Genomic DNA, 20906 nt, shown 5'->3' on the forward strand with positions numbered 1-20906 from the left:
TCCTTAAAGACATTCCCTCCGCCAGAGCCACCTCCCTGGCTGTCCGCCTGCCGCTGCCAGTATTGGAAATTGGGAAATTAACTCCTGGCCAAAGGGCAGTCCCAAAGCAACACAGCTTCGGGGCAGAGGGAGGCGGCAGAGGAGGTGGAGGTAATCCTTGGCAGCGACAGACACAGGCAAGCAGGGAGCCTGGACACCTAAATACAGGGGAAAGGGCTGTTTGGGAGTATTCTCTTGAGAATGGGCCGAGGGGCTCGGGAGGTATTTACACTCCACCAGTCTAGTGTACCAAAAGCAAAAGAATCAACTACAGCAAAGAAAAAACCGCCTGGTTGCTGCGCGGTATTCCTCTTTTTTTCTGAGTCATCCAACACGACGTGAGCAGAAGGTATCCCTGGGCTGAGAGTGCGGAATGCTGGAAATCAAGGGTAATGGGAATCTTCTCTATTAACCATGCCTGACGCTTGTTGCAATCGCCCATTAAGCCCATATCAACTGATTAATTTACTCGGTGTTGCATGCAGAGAGGATTTGGTGTGTCTCCCCTCGCCTTCTGCTGAGTATTGAAACGACACCCGACCCAACCTGTGTCACTTTTTCTGCCCAGACACCGTTTCACTGCCATCCGTCACAGCGCCTGTGAGCTACGAGACTCCGCTGCCCTCATCCTGCGTCCTGCCATCTCCCAGCCCCGTCGGCAGAGGGAATATCGAGTGCTCTTAAACCCGGGAGATACTCTGCTGATGGGCACATAAATCTCTCCTGCAGAGCGCTGGCATTTAAGCAGCACTGCGAGGCGATGCTCACCGGCTGAGCTATTCCCACTGCAAGTTAAATCCCTCAGGATTTACTGGGGGGTTTTGTCTGGTGGGGTTTTTTCATTTTCCCCGTCAAGGTTGGCGGGGGGTGGGAGGGGAAGGAGAGGGGTGTCAAAAATCAGATAGGGGTTTTGAAACGCACTCTGATCCTCCCTGCCTAGACAGGGAAAGGGGATCTGACTGCACGGAAACTTTCCTGGTGCGGGAGGATCTCGGCGGCGGCAGCGCCAGAGGCGGGCAGTTCAGGAGACACGTCTGGGATCGAGTTAATCGCCCCAGACTCATGGAAAGGGCCGGGGCAGGAGGAGGTGGGGGCAGAGGGGCAGGAAATGGGAAAATCTCCTGGAGAACAGTCTCTGGGAGAAGGACGCTTAGCTGGAAGGAGATAAGTGGGCATGGGGGCTTCGAGCTGGTGGGAGAAGAGAGGAGCTGGAGAAAGGGTGGAATTTGGATTCCATGCTTTCCAGGCTTTTTCATTGCCCCTTTCCCGACATCAGCCAGCAATTTGGAGGCACGGGATTGGGAGTGGGGGGAGGCGGTGGGGGATGAAGAGCAGGGGGGGCAGCACACTCAGGCATTGAAGGGGCGATGGTCTTTCCCACCTTCTGCTTGCCACCAGGTAATAAATTCGGATCTTGCGTATCTCTCACTGGCATCTCTACCTGCCTGCAAGCCTTGAGCAGCCTCCGTGTGAGCTCGGCATGCACTGCTTTGGACTGCGCACATACGGACACACACACGGACACACACACACACTTCCCTGCACCCAAATGCCAGTTCCATGGAGCCCAGTCAATACTTCGCAGCCAGAGGTAACATGTTTCCTCCCTACCGTCTGCTATTGACCGTGGGTGGATCTCTGACGCTAATTAGAGACAGAAATCCTGAAGTATTAACCACAAATAGCACTCTTGAAGGCACTTGTCCTTTTCTTGACATAAAGTGTTTATTTCCCTTGGTTCTTCTCTATTTTTTCCAAAGTAAAGAAGCCCCTTCTTGATCCAAGAGACACTCTGCGCCTGGCTTAGATATATAGGGTGTAGGTTATGTGAAGACGACGCCTCGCTCCTATTCTGCGTTCCTCAGCCCAGGCAAAAATACAGGTATACCCGAAAATAGTAATAAATAAAATCAGGTGCGATGGGATTGAGAAATGTGGGGAGGGCGTGGAGCGAGCAGCGGCAGTGGCAGGACAGAAGCCCCGGCAGCCGCAGGGCAGAAGCATCCCCGGCCGCCCCTGCCACCTCCCAGCACATGCGACGGGACATGAGCCCTGGAAATCCTTTCCTATCCTTCTGGAGAATCCTTCCCCACCCCCAGTCCAATCCGAGTTCTTCAGGGGATCAGGAAGAGCGATGAACTTTTCCACCTGATCCCCCGCCGCGGATTCCCAGACATTCCTCAGGCACGCTCAGGGCTCTCTCAGCCACCAGCAATTCTGTTCTTTCCCCCACGCGGGGGGAAACACTGAGCCCTTCCAGCATCCACGCGAGCGGCTTTGTCTGCAAGGGTTAAAGCAGGGAATGGAGCAGGTACCGTGCCTGGCGGAAACATGAATAAAATGTGGTGAATAAGCAGTGGAATGGAGAAGGCTCTGGAGCGGTGCTGCGGTGCGCGCTGCAATCAGCGCCGAGCGCGGGGACTGACGCTGCGAATGGATTGTGGGCAAGCACTGGTGCTTCCTAATTCCTCCGAGTTCAGAAAGTGGAGCCAGCCCGGTCAGGAGCACGGCGAGGCAATACTTTTTATTATTTTATTTTGTCTTTCCTTTTTAGTTCTCCCTGTGGTTGTTAGAATCCTTTCTGTTGGAAACACGCCACCTGAACGCGAAATCAAACCTACTCACCGGGTGAAATTGGAGGAGACGAAGCGGCTGTGAGTAAAACGGATCCCGGCTCCGAGCGTATAGTCCATGATCTGCGGCTTCGGGCTAGAGGAGGGCTGAGCAGGGTGGGGGCACTCTGGGCACCAGCAGCAGTTGTGTGTGTGTGTAACACCCCATTTACACCCTGCGTGTCTGTGTGTGTGTGTGTGTAGGGCACAGAGAAGCTCCAGACCCAAAACGGGGAAAGGAGGGGAGGAGGGAGGGAGGAGGGCGAAGGAGGAGGAGGAAGGGAAGCAAACCCGAATAGCGAGAGGACTTGCTGAGAGGAATGGGATTTGATGGGGTTGAGGTGGGGTTATTTTGGTGGTGATGGAAGCGATTCTCGAGGAAAGAATAATAAATTGTGGAATCTCAGCAGCAGGCAGGTAAAGAGGGGCTTTGCCCAGGCAGGTGGAGCGCAGACAGGACCGCACCGAGAAGTGGGAGGCTGGACCGAGCCGGGCGGGCCACAGGGGGCCGGGAACGGCTCACCTGCCAGTCGCTGCCGTGGCGCCGGGGGAGTCGCTGGCCGGGCTCGGGGTCTGCAGGGCTCGGGATCTGCGTGGCTCGGGGTCTGCGCGGCTCGGGGTCTGCGGGCTCTGAGTATGCGGGCTCGGGGTCTGCGGGGCTCGGGGTCCGCATGGCTCGGGGTCTGGAGGGCTCGGGGTTTGCGGTGCTGGGGGTTTGAAGGGCTCGGGGTCCGCGGGGCTCCACGACCCCACTCGGGGCAGGGGGCACGGGCGGCACAAAGGGAGAGAGATCCGCCGAGCGGGGGCAGCGACATAGCCGGGGAGGGAGGATGGGGGGAGACACGGCGAGGAGAAGCTGCGGGGCACAGCGGGGTCAGCATTCGCCTCGGGGGGCTTGCGGCGGGGGCAACGCCTGCGGCGCCTGGGTGGCTCCAGCCTCTCCTCCTCTTCCTCCACCCGCATTCCGGCGAGCCACAGTTGCGATATCGACCACCGGGTAAGAGCATGCCAGCCTCCTGGCCGGCCCCCACCCTCGGCCAGCCCTTTGTTTCACATCTTTTTATTTTATTTATCCGCAGCCCGGCTCCCGGAGGGGATTTCCCCGCCGGGGCCCCGCGTCCTCCCCGCCGGAGCCGCTGTCCCTCCGTCCCCGGCAGGGAAGGGCTCAGCGCGGTCCAGGCGCGGGGAAGCGGCTGTGGGAACGGCGCGGGGAGGCGACACCGCGGCGAGGAACCTTCGCGGGGGGAATGAGGAGAGAGAATGGGCGGAAATGTCCCTGCTCATCCCCCGCGCCCCTCTCCTGCCCTGGGTAAGCGCAGCATCTCCCCTTCATTCCTGCCTCCATCCTCCCCCTTCTCGGTGCTTCCAGGCTCTCTGCATGGAAATCACGAGCCGGTTCGGTGGAAAAATCTCCCTTTTCCACGCATACTGGCTCCGGAATGTGTGCGGAATCTCAAGGTGTGTGGGGGAGAGGGAGGCAGCGCCAGCATTTATGGAGCTCGCCGTGTGTGTCCCCCACCCCGGTCCCTCTCTCCATCCACGCTGTAAGCAGACACGCGTTCATGGCTAATAAAAACCCTTTTCTCTGTGTATAGTTGGGCTGAGAGCTAAACCGAAAGCAAATCCGTTCAGGAACATCCTGCAGATCAACAAGGGGCTTTGGCATCCCTGCAATGTAGCCTGGCTGTGTTCACCTCATGCTTCCCAGCATCAATAAGCACACTGACCGTCCCGATTATGTGATGTGTACGTTGGGCAATATGGAGTGATCACAGCATTACACCAGCACTTGTCTGCTGTGCTACATGTGGTCTTCAAAGGAGATGGTAATTTCTGTTGAGCTTTTTGATCCAGAAAGTTTTTGTCTTCTCTCAATCACCTCTGTAAGCACCAGTGGCAGAATTCACATCCCTTTGCCAGTTTCATGTTTCCAGAATCTGTTGTGAAATATTTGGAAACCACAGAAACCCGAGATTCCTCTGGCATCACACTGGTTTGCTCCTGTCAGCATGTTTAATCATTTTTATGTGAAAGAACTGTGGAGTGAGCTGATCTTAGCAATGATTTACCCTGCTTAGGGTTTTATTGACTTTTTCATTAGCAAGGAGGCAAGAAGAGGAGTGAAAGAAGGACTTTACAATTTGTAAAGAAAAAATGCAGTGTCCATTTCAAGTGCAGTAGCTGTTAAATATGTGGGCATATGTGTGAGGCCTTTGCCATCTTGCCTCTTTGCCTCAGAATGTGATTTCTCTTACAGCAACAAGTAGCACAGGCTCCTCTCCCCCCTTCTCTCCTCCCCTTCAGCCCCTCCTGACAAAATGCCAGTTATAAAGGTCAGCCTGTTTATGTAAAGATTGTGTGTTTCTTAACAAAGACTGCTGCACATCAAGCCTGCAATGACTATCAAATAGACTTGGGATTCAAGATACTCAATAAGAGCGCTGTCCATTTTCCAGGACTGATAAAATCCCAGAGAAAACAAAAGGCAAAGAGACAGTGTGTGACAGATCAACAGTGCCAGGGAGCACATGGGCAGCAATATCTTCATAGCAGTGTTTGGTACTGCAAATGTTAGCAAGATCCACTGGAGCTTTATATATATGTGTGTGTGTGAGAGAGAGAGAGAGATTTGATATACTAATGCTTTTATGATCTTCTCCTTAGGTTTCTTCCTATCTCTAATGATGTCCTTAATCTGAATTTGTTTTGCAGCTCCTTCACACCTAAGGTAGCTTAAATCAGCCAAGGAGAATTTTGATTCTAACCAACCCCACTCTTCAATAAAAGAGAAGAGATTGACTTCTTTAGTCTTTGGCTCAGACCCTCCAGAATGAGGTGTTTTCATTTCACAGCATCCAGAGGTGCAGTGGACACAGCCTGATCCTTATTTCAGTGTGCTCCCTTTCCCTCCCTGCCACCTTCTTTCACCTAGAGAACAGTACAACTTGATTTCCTCAACTAGTTTAACCTCTGCTGGTCTTTCCCCATGTTAATAAGAATATTCTGATACTATTCACTTCATAGAATCACAGAATGGTTTGGGTTGGAAGGGACCTTAAAGATCAGCTCGTTCCAACCACCTTCCACCAGATGAAGTTGCTCAGAAAAAAATATGGCCAACATCTAAAAGTTAGAAAAAAGTTGCTTTAGAATTACAACACAGATCTTCCACTGTGGTCAACTCCAAGACCTAATTGCCACCACAGTTCACTTTTAGCCCTTAAAATCATCCTGAAGCAGAGTTAAAGTTAAACTTGATTTCCTCAACTAGTTTAACCTCTGCTGGTCTTTCCCCATGTTAATAAGAATATTTTGATATCATTCACTTCATAGAATCACAGAATGGTTTGGGTTGGAAGGGACCTTAAAGATCAGCTCGTTCCAACCACCTTCCACCAGATGAAGTTGCTCAGAAGAAAATATGCCCAGCATCTAAAAGTTAGAAAAAAGTTACTTTAGAATTACAACACAAATCTTCCACTGTGGTCAACTCCAAGACCTAATTGCCACCACAGTTCACTTTTAGCCCTTAAAATCATCCTGAAGCAGAGTTAAAGGGTTGTAGGGGACTATGATGCCTTTTGTTCAATTGTGGTAATAATCTATGGCCTTAGAATAAGATATTACAAAATCTTATCCTGGAGGAGAATACTGAAATCACAAACAATGGAACAAATTGTACTTGAACAGGACAGAAACTCGTATCACTCCCAAAAATGCTAAATGCAAACTGGGACCCAGTCTGACCTCAGGAGCTGCACAGTAGGGTGGGATGTAGAGAAGAGGCACTTCAAATTCTCCCATCCTAAAAGCCTTGTGGCCCTGAGTTGCAGGTCATTAGATTCCTTTGTCCTGTAAATCTGCATTAAATTGCAATGTGTTGGTAAACATGTTTTAAGAGCTTATCCCATAATATTTTAATTTTTTTTTTTTACTTCATATAATCAGCCTTTTGACTCTCTTTCTTCCAGGATCTGCTGCATGATTCTCTTTAACTACTGAACAATGGATGTAATTTATTAAGCCAGTTCAGTAGTTGCCCTTAGTTTGCAACAGGCAAACCTATTATGCAAACAATACTGTCACCTTCTTGCAGTGCCTTCCTTCTCCCACCTATAATGAATTCTCTGCATGCTACTCTGCTGTAAATTCTCCATCTCAAAATTCCATCCACCACATGTTTTGTCAGGGGAAACCGTACTTGACTTTTGAAACAGTTGGGAGAAGCAAAATGATAACCTACTAAAGTGCCTTGCCCTTAACTGAAATTATGGCAAGTAATTAAAGTTAGAGCAAAAAGACTCAAACTTTGGACTGCTTGTGTTCTTAGTGTTTTTGCTTGGGTGAGGGTTTTTTTTAGAAGCCTGATTTGAATGTCAAATTTGCATATTCATCTACAAAACATAGGGAATGCTTAATTGCCTGTGTCCAGTGTTCATATTTTGCTTGGGAAACAATGTTTCACATATTCATGGGTTTCATTTCGAGTTACTATTTGCATTCATAAATTGGGCTGTGTATCTAAACAAGTTCTATATTCAGTCACTTGACAAATATGCCATGTTTCAAATTTTTCTTTATAATCTTAGAGATACCTGGAATCGTGGAACAGCCCAGGTTGGAAGGGACCTTATCTGATCCAACCTTTCATGGGAAAGGCAGCCTGGATGAGATTATCTGACACCCTGTTGGATCACATATTGAAAACCTCCAGTGCTGGGGCCTCTGCCAGGGAGGCAGCACATTGCCCCAAGGAGTGTGTCAGGTCAGCACATTGGTCCTTCTGTTCCCTGCAGAAGGAGCCTCCTGTGACAGTAACCCAACTTCTTTTCTGTATGGAAGCAGTTTTGACTCAGGGCATGGACCATCTTTTAACCTTGGTGACACCTCCAGCCTTTACTGTTGTTGTCATTGTTCCCATCCTCTCGCAGAGCCTCGTGCCTGTTACCCATGGGCACCTGGAACAGTCACACAGGGGAGGCTTCTCCTGCACTGCTCTGTGGGCTCTGGCTGAGCTGGTTCATTTCCCATCACAGCCCTCCCAGTGGGACCCGGAAAGGTGTTGATGACAGCCCAGTGCTGTGGCTGCTGCTGGGCAGGGCTGGCACAGCATCATCAGCATTGTCTCCCACATTTCTCCCCTTGGGAGGCTGGGGGTGGGCAGGGTCCTGGGAGGGGGCACAGCCAGGCCAGCTGACTCAAACTGACCACAGGGATGTTCCAGACCATGTGAAGTCAGCTCAGGTATAAAAGCCAAGGGAAGGAGGAAGAAGGGGGGTGCTTGTTATTTACAGCATTTCCATTCCAGAGCAGCCACTCCATGTGCTGAACCCTTCCTGGGAAGTGGCTGGACACCACTGCTGGTGGGAAGTAAAGAGTTTGCTTTTTTCTTTGCTTATGTGCACACAAACTTTCACTTTTGTGAGTTGTTTCCATCCTATTCTCTCTCTCCTGTCCAGCAGCAAAGGGAACAGAAGCTGGGAAGGGGGAGTGATAGGCTTGGTGGCACCTGGTGTCCAGCCAAGATCAGACCACCAGAGCCTGGAAGGAACTGTCACTATTGCCCCCAATCCCTTCAGTCACTGAACTCAGCCAGATAGGGAGAGGACAGGGGACCCTCCAAATCATGTGTCCTGTCTCCATGTGGGGCCTGTCCCAGGGAAGGCAGGGTGTGATTCCTGTAACACCTCTCTCATACTACCTGATACTCCTCAACCTGCTCCCCTCCTCCCAGAGCTCTGAGGTTCCCCCATATCAGAACACTCTCCCCATGCCATGAACTGCACTAGATCACTTTGCTCTGTGGGTCATGGTGGCGCTGGATCTGCTCCCTTTAGTGACTCTGATGAGGTCCCTCCAAGCCCTCTGTTCTCCAAAGAGAGAATATCCAACTCCTTCAGCGCTTCCTCACAGGGCAGGTTCTCCAGCCCTTTGGTCATCTTCATGTCCTTCCTTTGGACACTCTCCTGTCTTTCTGCTGCTTTCTTGAGTCATGGGCTCCAGGTTCTTTCCACAGGTTCTAGTGGAAAGTGTCCCTGCCCATGGCAGGGGGGGTGGAACTAGATGTTCTCCAAGGTCCCTTGCAACCCCAAACCATTCTATGAATCGAGGTGATGAGCAGAATGGGATGATCACACCTCTGTCCCCACCATGCAGCCTGACTTTTCCCCACAGCAGTGCACTGCTGACTCATGATCAGCTTGTTGGCCACTAACATGTTTCAACCTATACATTTTTGCTATAACAGAGATATGATTCACTTGAATAAAATTATACCCACTGAGTTTTGCCTCACTTGCAGAGATTATTTTTAGGATCTCCCCACATTTCACTTACAGAAAATTAACTCAAATTTCTTTAATTTCTCCCCCAAAGTCAAAGAAATGCAGCATGTTTGCATATTCACTTGCCCTATTCTTTGACAGCAGGGGACAAACTGAAAGGCTGGGGTTTTTTAGGCTCTTGCTATCATTAAAGCACCAGTTTTCTGAGACAGAGCAACCTCTTTGAAGTTAATGTTATTTCTCTACTGCTTTCTGATGATATTAATTGCAAGACCTGTAAGCTCACATGAGGTTACTAGACTTAGCCAGACACACAGTTCCAGGAGAGGCACAACAGCCTCTGGAGGCATGAACTTCTCCAGGGGCTGGCAACCTACTGTCCCCTGTGCTTGGAAGATTGAAGTCTGTTCCAGAGAATCTCCGCAGCTGTTGTTACCTGTGCCAGGTGAGTGCTGTGAGGTTGTGTCCTTGCACTGCAGATACACACAGCAGCTGAACCACTGACTGTCCAAGGATGGACAGAGGGATTTCATGGTTTGACTGGGCCCTGGTTTGGTTACAGCTGTCAATAGTTCTTGGCACAAAAGGCCAACAATGGCTTCTGTCACACAGCTTGATAGGCAAAATCAGGTGACTTCATAGAGTGTTCCCAGCCTTGACATGAAAACTGAAAAGGTCAACAGATTGTCTTCAAGTCCATGGGACAATGACAAGAGTAATGTTCTATAAAACTGACTTTGTTTTTATTTTTTTAAGTTGAGGCCTGTCCTGGCCATGTTTCCATGACCAGTGGCCATGCAGGCAAAAATACAGGCTTGGCATTTTTAAAATAACCTCTGATGTATTCAGGGATTCGCTTTTTTTTATAGGCAGACTAGAAAATTACAGAAGTCTCTGTTACTTTCAAGAAAATGAAAAGATATTTGTAGAGAAAAAAGTAAAGCAGAAGATGCACTTTAAATCATGTTGAAGTGTGATGAAGAATCCTATGCATCAAGTGCCTCTTAGGAGAAAATTATCCAGTGGCTGCAGTGCCTCAGTCCCATAAAGAATGTCCTATGAAAGCTGTGTAATATGTACTTGCAGTAGTTGATGTGATGGATATAGAACAGAGGCCTCTCTCCCACAAGCAGTGACTTTACAAGCACTGTGAGAGGCACTGGCCTGACACCTCTGCAGATTTGTAGAGGAATTGAGGTGTAATTTTAGTGTGCTTGTGTTTAAATACAGAAGCCATGGATCTTCTATTGACTTTTAGCCCCACCTGACCTCAGTGTTGTCACACAGGCTTAAATAAAACCAACCTGTTGGTTCTGTGTTCCTTCTGTGTGGTCAGAAATCTGTCCCTTCCAGACTAGGCAAGTTATTAACACAAGAAATCTCTTCACAGAGAGGTTGGAGTCTGAAAAGCTTTTGAATTAATTATGGTGGACAGAAGAAGTGATTAAATGAAGAACCCTCAATGCATTTTCTGTGGTGCATGTGAAAAAACGAGACTCATATTCAGACAAAATGAGTTTTTGGAAGGGTGGTGGAGTCAAATGAAGTTTTGTTATAGCTGACACCTGGTACAAAGGACAGACTTACTTTAAGTTATAGGAAAAACAATTCAGGATGTAAGAGATCCTGATTAGAGTCCTGCACCTGCCCTTTAGGAGTGTTTGCAGAAGTAAAATATATATTTGCCAGAATGTATAAAAGACATGGACCAAAAAGGGAAAGTCTCAGCTGATGCTTTGCAGTGCCAAGGAATTGCACACTAGAAAGGCAGAGTTTACAGGGTGTCTCCACTGTGAAGAAAAAAGCTTGTAGAGAAAGTAATTTGCATTTGGAAAATAGATTATTTTACAGATACTGGTTCAAGCTGATAGTCATTCCCTAAATAACATCTGCTGCATTATCTCAGTAGTTCTGGTTATCTCTCACAGAAATGAGCCGAGCAAAAGATCTGGAGTAAGATTTGAAAATAACCTTTGTTATTATATGTCATTAACTTCTAAGAATCAAAATACATGGCCACTAATGACAATGAACAAGAACAACAGAGTGTCTTGAACAGTCTGTTCCATGCATTTCCAGTCTCTGGCATGCACTTAAAAAACAGCAATTTTCCAAGCATTTATCATTTGCCTGGGCTATGGAGCTAATGAGATAGAAAAAGCTTGAAGAATTCATATGGATGAACTCCATTTACCCAATTTCCTACTCAAACATTAGGATATGAAAATAAGCAATATATGTATGAAGCTGTATATTGGGGTTTTTGCTTTTTGCAGTTCTTGTGTTATGGGTTCACATGGTGGGCCTAGATTTGGGCTCTGGAGTCTGGACTAGGCCAAAGCTGTCAGCTGACTTAGGCTGGGCTGAGCCAACAGCTGACCTCTTCTAGCCAGTAACTTTGTATTCCATCCCACATTATGGCATCATCTCCAGGGAAGTGGGAACCAGTGTGGGAGTGGTTAAGGCAGTCACTTCTCAGCCTCCTCTTGGGAGGACTCACGATGTTGCCCCAGGGGGGATGGAGAGGACCAGGCCCACCACTGGCTCACAGGGTATCTCGGGAAAGTAAAATGTGTTGTTCTGGGTCTCTCCTTTCTGCTTGGGTTTGTCTCCCTGGGGAATAAGCTTCTTCTTAAGTAATGTGTAGTTAGGACAGTAGAATTTGTGTGTTCGTTAAGAAGTTGAGGTGGGGAACTTGTTGTTGCAGACTTGTGTGAGTGTATATTTGTACTCTCTTCTAATTGTCTCTTTCTTTCTGTGAAAAATATATGTAGATTTAGTATAAATGCAGTTTGAAGTGTTTTTTTCCTTTCCCCTCTCTTTTCCTCCCTTTCCCTGGTGTTAGGAGGGAGGCTTTTCTCTCTGTGCTTGGGGGGGTTGGCAGTTGCTTATCTCAAACCAAGGCATCTTGTCTTGCAGCAGTCTGGGTTGAGTCATTGTGGCACCCAACAGGTATGTGCTCTTGTCAGCATCAGCCATCACCCTTGTGACATTGCTGCTGTGTCTCAGCTGCTGGGGGGTGACAGTAGGAAGATGTCAGCTGCTCTTAGTCACAAAGGAAAGGAGGCAGAAAAAAAGATGTGTCTCCCATCATTTATTTGATTACGTTCTCCATTTGTCAAAGCAGCGGAGCACGAAGCCCACATGGATTTGGTGAAGCACTCTGGAATCTGCAGGGTTGTAAGAACACATTTAAAACAGCAAGCAAGGATGGCTTCATGTCTTTAGCATGTGTTTGCTGAATCACATGTGTCTTGGTTTGAGATAAGCAACTGCCAACCCCCCCAAGCACAGAGAGAAAAGCCTCCCTCCTAACACCAGGGAAAGGGAGGAAAAGAGAGGGGAAAGAAAAAAAACACTTCAAACCACATTTATACTAAAACTACATATATTTTTACAGAAAGAAAGAGACAATCAGAAGAGAGGACAAATATACACTCACACAAGTCTGGAACACACAACAAATTCCTCACTTCTTAACGAACACACAAACTTTACTGTCCTAACTACACATTACTTAAGAAAAAACTTATTCCCCAGGGAGACAAACCCAAGCAGAAAGGAGAGACCCAGAACAACACATTTTACTTTCCTGAGATACCCTGTGAGCCAGTGGTGGGCCTGGTCCTCTCCATCCCCCCTGGGACAGCATCGTGAGTCCTCCCAAGAGGAGGCTGAGAAGTGACTGCCTTAACCACTCCCACACTGGTTCCCACTTCCCTGGAGATGATGCCATAATGTGGGATGGAATACAAAGTTACTGGCTAGAAGAGGTCAGCTGTTGGCTCAGCCCAGCTCAAGTCAGCTGACAGCTTCAGGCCTAGTCCAGACTTCAGAGCCCAAATCTAGGCCCACCTGGGTGAACCCATAACAACATGGCAGCAGGAATTTATACTTTTAAGGTGGTGTCTTCATCAGAAAGCCAAATTTTCCATTGCATTTCGTTAAATGACACCGGAGAGAAAGGAAATAAAATCTCAGAACTTGGTTCAAAAAAAGACATACATTCACTTTTGAGTTAGCTCAACCCTACAAATAACATTCACTTTTTGACAGAATTCTCTGACACAGCAGAACACTAAGCCCTGTTCCTGTTTGGAGCATTAGGAAGCCAGACATCTGTTTCCTTGTTTGGCTTTTTTTCAAACAAAGACATGAAAAGCAACACTGACAGAATGTATTAGCATGGGATAATCTCAGTGTTCCCATTAACTGTCTAAATGGCTGGGTAAAAAAAAAAAATGAAACAACTTACAGCATAACAACAAACCAGCCCTGAGGTGACATTCTCACTGAGCACTGTTTGGACTGTCTGGAAGGTCTTCTCAACAAGTGCTGGAAGTTATTGGGCAATGAATTGTCACTATATAATAGACATACTATATATATTGGAATCATATATATCAGCAATTGCTCTTTTTTTTTAGACAATTGAGCACTATTAGAGTGTGAATAAATTTTGTAGTTAGCAGCTGGTATGGGTATTAACCCAAATGTGGTTGGTATGGAGTTAACCAAAGCACCTCACAGTGCTCCAACCATTCCCTACTCTTAAGAAATAACAGTAGCATGGGGTGTCTTTTTCCAAATTCAGTTGTCAGCACTATTGTGTTGTTAATGCAAAGAACTGAATAAATAGGAAAAAAATGCAGTCACAAGTAAGTGAAGAAAACATTTACAGCTTCCCTGATTTTTGAATGAGTAAACTGAATTTATTTTATAAGTAAAATGAGAAAGCCAAGGGCAAGGATATTCAACTTGTTCTGCTCACAAAAAATAAAAGGATTCTCAAAAATGAGGTTTTCTTTTACAGTAGGAGGAAAAAAGGTCAGTCAAGTATACCAAAAAGAGCTTTACTACCACACCTTCAAAACAAGTTACTGGCTAAAAAAAGTAGATCTCACCACTTTTCCAAAGCATCCATGGCTCAGAGTCTGGCTTGGCTCCAGTCTGATGGTGGGAGGTGGTCAGGGACTGCCTTGGCATCATCACTTGCCTCTTTTGGGTTTGTTTTTTCATTGTTGTTTTTGTGGGGTAGGATTTTCTGCTCATAAACTGGCTTTGTCTCAATCCAGGAGTTTTTCTAACTTTTGCCTTTCTTATTCTCTTCTCCCATCCTGCTTCAAGGTGTGGAGGGAGGGCAGGAGGACCTGCCAAGCAGCTGGGTGGGGGCTCAGCTGCCTGCCCAGCCACTGAACTCTGCCCAGCCCCAGGTCCAGGGAGGGGAAACGGGCAGGTTGTTCTGCCCCAGTGGCTGTGGAGGGTTTGAAACAGAGAATGGTCTGGTTTGCCAAATGCTGCAGCTCCACACACCTTTCCTTTGTCAATAATCTCAAAATCTGCTAAATAAATACTTCTCTGTGATCCTAATAAAAGCAGGAAAGCACAGAAAATAAGAGCAAAACCTTAAAAAGGTGGGAGTAGGTTCTCATGCCAACAGTACCAATGGCTGTTGCTGCAGAGTTTCATTCTCTGAGTAGCTGTTGACCACCATCATGTTTCTCCACGAGGTGAGTGCTGTTGGTTTGTGTTTGTCCTTTCATTTGGCCACTTCATTGAGAGCTGAGCACGGTTTTACATCTGCTGCTACTCCACCTGTGCTTGAGCACACACAGAAGTGAACTGTTCACAAGAACACGGAGCTCAGCTGTCCCTGCTGGCTCTGGGATTCTGCTGCAGTGTGTGGGATCAGCGAGCTCAGGAGGGGTTTGGCAGAGCTGCTGCTGGAGGTGGGCAATAGTCTTCATTGCCTGACATTTTAAGTGAAGCTTAAGTCTGATGTTATGCAGGTGGAGATTTATCTGGGAAGCTAAAAGGCTTTATAGCCAGTTAGTAGGAGCCTGTGGGACCCCAAGCATGCACTGTGTGATTGTGCAGCTTCCTCTGGCTCACTGTGGGTCCATCAGCCCCGTGGGCACACAAGTGTAACTGGAGGATCTTACCAATATGTTATGCTCTGCTCCTGCTGAGGTTGGGGCTTTTTTGGCTAAAGAATTCTGGCTGATGAACATAAGTTTGCCCACGTTGCCCCCTCAGGGCTCCACTACTGCCCTGTAGTATCCCAACAGCACAGCAGGAGAGGAGATACTGCTTATCCAGGGAATGCCATCACAGAGAGATGGATTATATCTGTATAGTCAGTTCTTGGCAACTAAGACATTGTTTTATGTGTTTTCTACTAAAAGAATTATTAGAACATGTGAAAAGCCAAATATGTATGGAAATACATAGTTTCACAATGTCAGCAAAATAAGATGGCAAAATTGTTCCTGATTTACTTGGAAATTAGAAGTAACCCAAAACATACAAGTTTTTAACCAAACCAGTAGCTAAACAGACACCAGAGCATTTCAGTTGTCAGTGAATATTTGGGTTTCTGAGTACTTCTTTTCCAGAGTCACATGGAGCAGACAGACTCTTGTTTCTGGATCAGATCCTCTGAACCCTGCCTTGAAGTTTGCTGGCTGCCTGAAGTAAGCCTGATAACCAAACATTTCACTCTAGATCTGAGAAAACTTCCTTCTTTTCATGTTCTATAGGTCAATTTCTGACAGATTTTACCCTGAATGTCAGTGACAACTTGCAATCACCTTCAGTTGTTTAGACGTTCAAGGACTGCACTTTAACTGCTTTTAACATAAACCTGCCAATAAACTGAAAAAGACCCCCACAAACCAAAAGGAAAAAAAAACAAACACCACCAAACAGAAAACCACATCCACACTCAAATCTTATGGTTCTTCCACGCCGCAAAATTCTTAAAATAACAAGTCTCTTTTATTTTTTAGAAGATTGGGAAGAAATGAACTTAGCAATGTGGACTGATGGCCACCAGATCTTAAGGGTTTTTTAGTTGTTAAATGTTTCTATAGAAATACAAAATAAGTCTGTCGAACATTTTTTAACATCCCATCCTTTTAGCACCGCATTTTATTCATCTTTTGTTTCCTTATAGATTGTGCTATTCTCCGAGGTGCCACATACAGCAGGTGATAAAAAGGTGTCTAATTGTCCCGATGTCAGCTGGGAGAGAGTTTTCTTCTGAGTCGCTGGTACAGAGCTGCGTTTTGGCTTTGGGGTGAGAATAATTCTGAGAGCACCCCGTGTTTTGGGTGTTGCTCAGCAGCCCATACCCCACATCGAGGGCTGTTCAGTGCCCCTCCCTCTGCCAGTGAAAAGCTGCACAGAAGGTGGGAGAGAGCATGACCAGGACAACTGACCCAAACTGGCCAGAGGGATATTCCAGGCCAGGGAATATCACGCCCAGTAAATAAACTGGAAGGAATTGGCAAGATCTCTGCTGGGGGACAGGCTGGACAGTGAGCAACTGCCTTGGGCATCACTTGATTTATTCCTCTCTCTCTTTTCCCTTGTATTATTGTTTAATTTATGTCAATTACTGCAATGTTTTTCTCTCAACCTGTGGGTTTTACCTTTCTCCAATTCTCCCCGTCCCACTGGGGCTGAGGGGTTGGGAGTGAGGGAGCAGCTGTCTGGCACGTTGTTGCTGGCTGGGGTTAAACCACAACACTGATAAATAAAGTAATATTTTATGCTTGTCACAGGTAATTGTGGTGCACTTTACAGTGGATTAGTTAAACAATTTCTCTTCCTGTAGGGCTGTAAAGTTGGCAAGCAGCAAAGAAGAACTCTTCTGCAAAGTCTGCCAATGCAGCTCCTGTTTATAGTAGTGGAGTACTGGGAGTATTTTCCATTTGCAAATCAGCAATTGGAACAATGAAGTAATTTGAAGTTATGCTGTTTCTAAATGTGCTTGTTGCACAGTAATTACTGCATCATCACCTGCAACATCTTGCAGTGCTAGAAAATGAAAACCATTACCCTAACAAGTTTTCTGCAGATTTTTCATTCTAGTTAGCTAAAGCACGTGCAGAGTGATCCTGCTGCCTTCAGGAAAATCTACTCTCCAAATCCTTCTCTTCCTACTCGGACACTCTCCAGTATTATTTAAAGAATCTGCTCCCAAAACACATCACTACAATGACCACTGTCTCTGGCCAGTATTAAACAGTCTTATGTGGTCACAGAAAACTTCCTGGAAGCAAATCTATAAGCTCTCCCTCTTCTCAACAAATATTTAAACTTAGCCCCTAAGTAGATAGAGAAAAATTTCTTTAAAATGTCTTTTTGTAATGCATCATCATAAAGGTAAGATTTCTAAGTGCATTCACAATGACTTACCTCTTCAGCATTGATGCTGGCAGAAATTACACATGAACCACACAGAAAGTGCCCCACGTACCTCCTGTCACAGAAATAATTAATTCTCATGGTGTGTTAATTGTGGCCAAGTGCCAGATGTCCACCCAGCCACTCTCACTCATGGCAGCATGGAATCACAGAGCATCCCAGCTTGGAAGGGACCACAGGGATCCGCCAGTCCCACCCCTGGCCCTGCACAGACGCCCCAACAATCCCACCCTGTGCCCCAGAGCATCATCCAAACCCTCCTGGAGCTCTGGCAGCCTTGGGGCTGTGCCCACTGCCCTGGGGAGCCTGGTCAGTGCCCACCACCCTCTGGGGGAAGGACCTTTAGCTGAAATCCAACCTGATCCTGCCCTGGCACAGCTCCAGCTGTTCATTCAGGTCCTGTCACTGCTCACAGGGAGCAGAGTTCAGAGCTGCCCCTCCTCTGCCCCTCAGGAGGAAGCTGCAGACCCCAGTGGGATGTCCTCTCAACCCCAGTGGGATGTCCTCTCAACAGGACAGACAGATAAGATGAAAAAGCTCATGGATTGAGACAAGAGCAGGGAGACCATTGATGAGTTACTGTCATGGGCCGTGCATACTGAGCTTGGGGAAAATGAATTTAATTTATTGCCCCTTAAAATAGAGTTGGTAAATCAGAAACAAAGACAGAAAATTATAACAGCACCTTCTCCTTCTTTTTCCCATGCTGCTGAATGAACTTCACTCCTTCCTTCCCAGCCCTTCTACCTCCTCCCCCATCGCTGGGCAGCACAGGGGGATACCAGTGGGGGTTGTGCTCAGTCCATAACAGCTTCTTTATGCTGCTCCTTCCTCCTCACACTTTTTCCCTGCTCCACTGTGGTCTTCTCCACAGGGAATCTCATCTCAGCAACCTGGAGCACCTCCTGCCCCTCCTTTTCCACTGACCTCGATGCCTGCTGGGTTGTCTCTCATGATTTTCCCCTCACTCCTCTGCCTCTCCAGAATTTTTGCCCTTTCTTAAATAGATTTTCACAGAGGCACCACCAACCTTGCTGACAGACAGCTCTGTCTACACCTTTTCTTTGAAGGAAGAGGGAAGAATAAAACTGAAGGGGAATTGACTTTCCAGATGAACTTATCACGAGATGAAAAGACACCTTTGTTCAGTCCAGATTTTGTCTAAATCTTCTTGTAAGCCTCACCTGTGTTTTTGCTTTTGCTCAGGTGCTTAAATGCTGTTTTAAAGAGAAATGGATCAAAATTCCAATGGGATGAAGTTCAACAAGGCCAAGTGCAGGTCCTGCCCTTTGGCCACCCCAACCCCCTGCAGCGCTCCAGGCTGGGCACAGAGTGGCTGGAGAGCAGCCAGGCAGAGGGACCTGGGGGGACTGAGGGACAGGAAGCTCAACAGGAGCCACCAGTGTGCCCAGGTGGCCAAGAAGGCCAAGGGGATCCTGGCCTGGATCCAAAGTAGCGTGGCCAGCAGGCCCAGGGCAGTGACCCTTCCCCTGGACTCTGCCTTGGGGAGGCCACACCTTGAGTGTTGTGTTCAGTTCTGGGCCCCTCAGTTGAGGCAAGAGATTGAGGGGCTGGAGTGGGGCCAGAGAAGAGCAACGAGGCTGGAGAAGGGACTGGAGCACAAGTGCTGTGGGGAGAGGCTGAGGGAGCTGGGGGTGTTCAGCCTGGAGAAGAGGAGGCTCAGAGGTGACCTCAGCACTGTCTGGAAGTGCCTGAAGGGAAGTTCTGGCCAGGTGGGGGTTGGTCTCTTCTCCCAGGCACTCAGCAATAGGACAAGGGGGCACGATGGGCTCAAGCTCTGCCAGGGGAAATTGAAGTTGGAGAGCAGAAAAAACTTCTTTGTAGAGAGAGTGCTCAGGGATTGGAATGGGCTGCCCAGAGAGGGGGTGGATTCCCCATCCCTGGAGATTTTTCAGCTGAGCTTGGCCGTGGCACTGAGTGCCATGATGTGGTAAAGGGACTGGAGTTGGACCAAGGGTTGGACTTGATGATCTCAGAGGTCTTTTCCAACCTAATCCATTCTATGATTCTATGAAAAAATATCCCTGAGTGCTTTCCTAAGCCATGGCCACAATCTGTGTGTAAATGAAAGAGAGTCTGTTCTAGTTCATTTTGAAGATATTATTGGGGGGAAAAAACCTGCCAAGTATATTCTGTAAGTTGTCAATGTAGGCAATGAACAAAATACAAAGTCAAGAGGGGAAAGGTCCTCTTCTTTATCTTCAGCTCTCAGCTGGGAGGAACCAGCAGTAGAGGAAATACTGTGAAATAAGAGAAGCAAATGTGCCCCAAACAATAATAATTTCATTGCTATGGGTGCCTTGTCTCACCTTCAGCAAAGGTGCAACTACTCAGATTCCCCTCCTGATCTGAAATATTTGTGCTGTTTTTCCAAACCTGTATATACCTGTTAATATCCATTTTAAAAGAATAAGAAAGCAATGTATTAATTTGTCTTATAATTTCTCAGAGGAAGTATTAGAAACATAAGAGAGAAGAGTTGTGCTTGGCACTACAATTATATCTTCAACTCACACAACTGTGTATTAACTCGACTTTCCCTTCCAGTTGCTTTAGATTAATGGAGTCTCCTCAAGGTATCAAGGCTGAAACATGTTTGTGTTGCAACCTTAGAGTGGTGAAAAAGAACAGACCTACTACCAGGGAGACATTTTCACTCACTACAATCTACAAAGTCACCTAAACTCTTATCTCTGCCATTAACAGCTCCACATAAAAAGCAGCTGTTTATTTATCTGAAAGCCCCAATTTATTTGCAGACTGATAAAGAGTCCAAATGGTCAGTTAAAATTAATGGTTTTGTAAGGAACCTTGATCAACAGATTATTAGTTGTTAACTTTAAGGTCATGCAGTAATTGTTAAAGGGTATGAAAATTAATAAATAGAACACATGGGCCACAGGAATGGTGGAAAAAAGAAATTAGAATGGGAAAAGCACAGCAATCAAACTCACTAAATCTGTAATCTTTGGACTTACAGGCATTATTTTATAGTTTCAGTTATCTCAAAAAAATTAACAGAGATTGTGTTAGAGATTTGTCATTTCAGCTGACAGATGCAGCAGCACCTAAAATTCATCCATGAAGAGGGAAGAAAACACAAGAGCCACAGTTAAAAATAGAAAGCCTTTGAAATGAATGTCTTATCTCCATCCTCAGCAAAAAATAGGTGAGGGGTTTTTTGCTGATCACAGGTTGATAAAGTGTAGTGGATACAATCCTGCATTGGTATTGTATCAGAGTAATTGATTTTGACAGAAGTGGATGGATTAAACCAACTAAGCACTTGGCCCACTTTAGGTACTGAAATTAAAATCTTGAAAAACACACTAATTTAAATTCACTAAAACATTCAAATTAGCACATGATCACTGTGCTGAACAGGATGGTGAAAAATCAGCTTTGTGTAAAAATGTTGTGTGTTGAAAATAGACAAACTTTTTTACCAGTTTGTAACCCAATATGTGTGATTTTTACAATTACTAGTAAAAAAAATCAAATACTATTACTAGTAACAGCCTCAGACAGACCCCAAGACTGAGGAGAACAAAACCTTCACCTTAAGCATCACAGTCTTTCCAGAGATTGTTTCAGGGTGGTGATTGCATGTGGTTAATCTCCCATTCCCAAAACCTTGAAGAAGTCCAAGGCTGCCAACCTTGGGATACAGAGGAACATCACAAGTCTAGGCCTAGAGCTAAAGAAAACAGGAGGTATTAGCCATGTCTTTTTTTATATA

At 46.6% G+C, this 20906-nt stretch overlaps 2 protein-coding genes across 12 annotated transcripts in view; one reads left to right on the plus strand and one right to left on the minus strand.

Annotated features, from left to right (window-relative positions):
- BRINP3 (BMP/retinoic acid inducible neural specific 3) overlaps positions 1-2746 on the minus strand; it is a 201706-nt gene extending 198960 nt beyond the window's left edge. The window contains exon 1 of the mRNA XM_071564940.1: positions 2665-2746. The gene's annotated coding sequence lies outside the window, so the exon portion shown is untranslated. The remainder of the gene's footprint in view (positions 1-2664) is intronic.
- LOC139676212 (spidroin-1-like) lies at positions 1399-16455 on the plus strand. 11 transcript variants are annotated; one of them, XR_011698617.1, is made up of 6 exons: positions 1399-1630; positions 1800-1921; positions 2594-3648; positions 3731-4109; positions 4247-9380; positions 15891-16455. XR_011698617.1 is itself a non-coding variant. In XM_071564946.1 (5 exons), the coding sequence occupies exons 3-5, from the start codon at positions 2982-2984 to the stop codon at positions 4260-4262; spliced, it is 1062 nt and encodes a 353-aa protein (XP_071421047.1). In that variant the 5' UTR covers positions 1399-1630; positions 1800-1921; positions 2594-2981; the 3' UTR covers positions 4263-11253. The 11 variants fall into 11 exon arrangements, 8 of the variants coding, with proteins under 8 accessions (XP_071421047.1, XP_071421048.1, XP_071421050.1 ...); XR_011698616.1 differs by lacking the exon at positions 15891-16455 and having other exon boundaries at positions 4247-4477; positions 5364-11253; XM_071564946.1 differs by lacking the exon at positions 15891-16455 and having other exon boundaries at positions 4247-11253.
- The last annotated feature ends 4451 nt before the right edge of the window (positions 16456-20906 follow it).

Source organism: Pithys albifrons, chromosome 10 (assembly GCF_047495875.1).
Source record: "Pithys albifrons albifrons isolate INPA30051 chromosome 10, PitAlb_v1, whole genome shotgun sequence".
NCBI classification, from domain to species: Eukaryota; Metazoa; Chordata; class Aves; order Passeriformes; family Thamnophilidae; genus Pithys; species Pithys albifrons.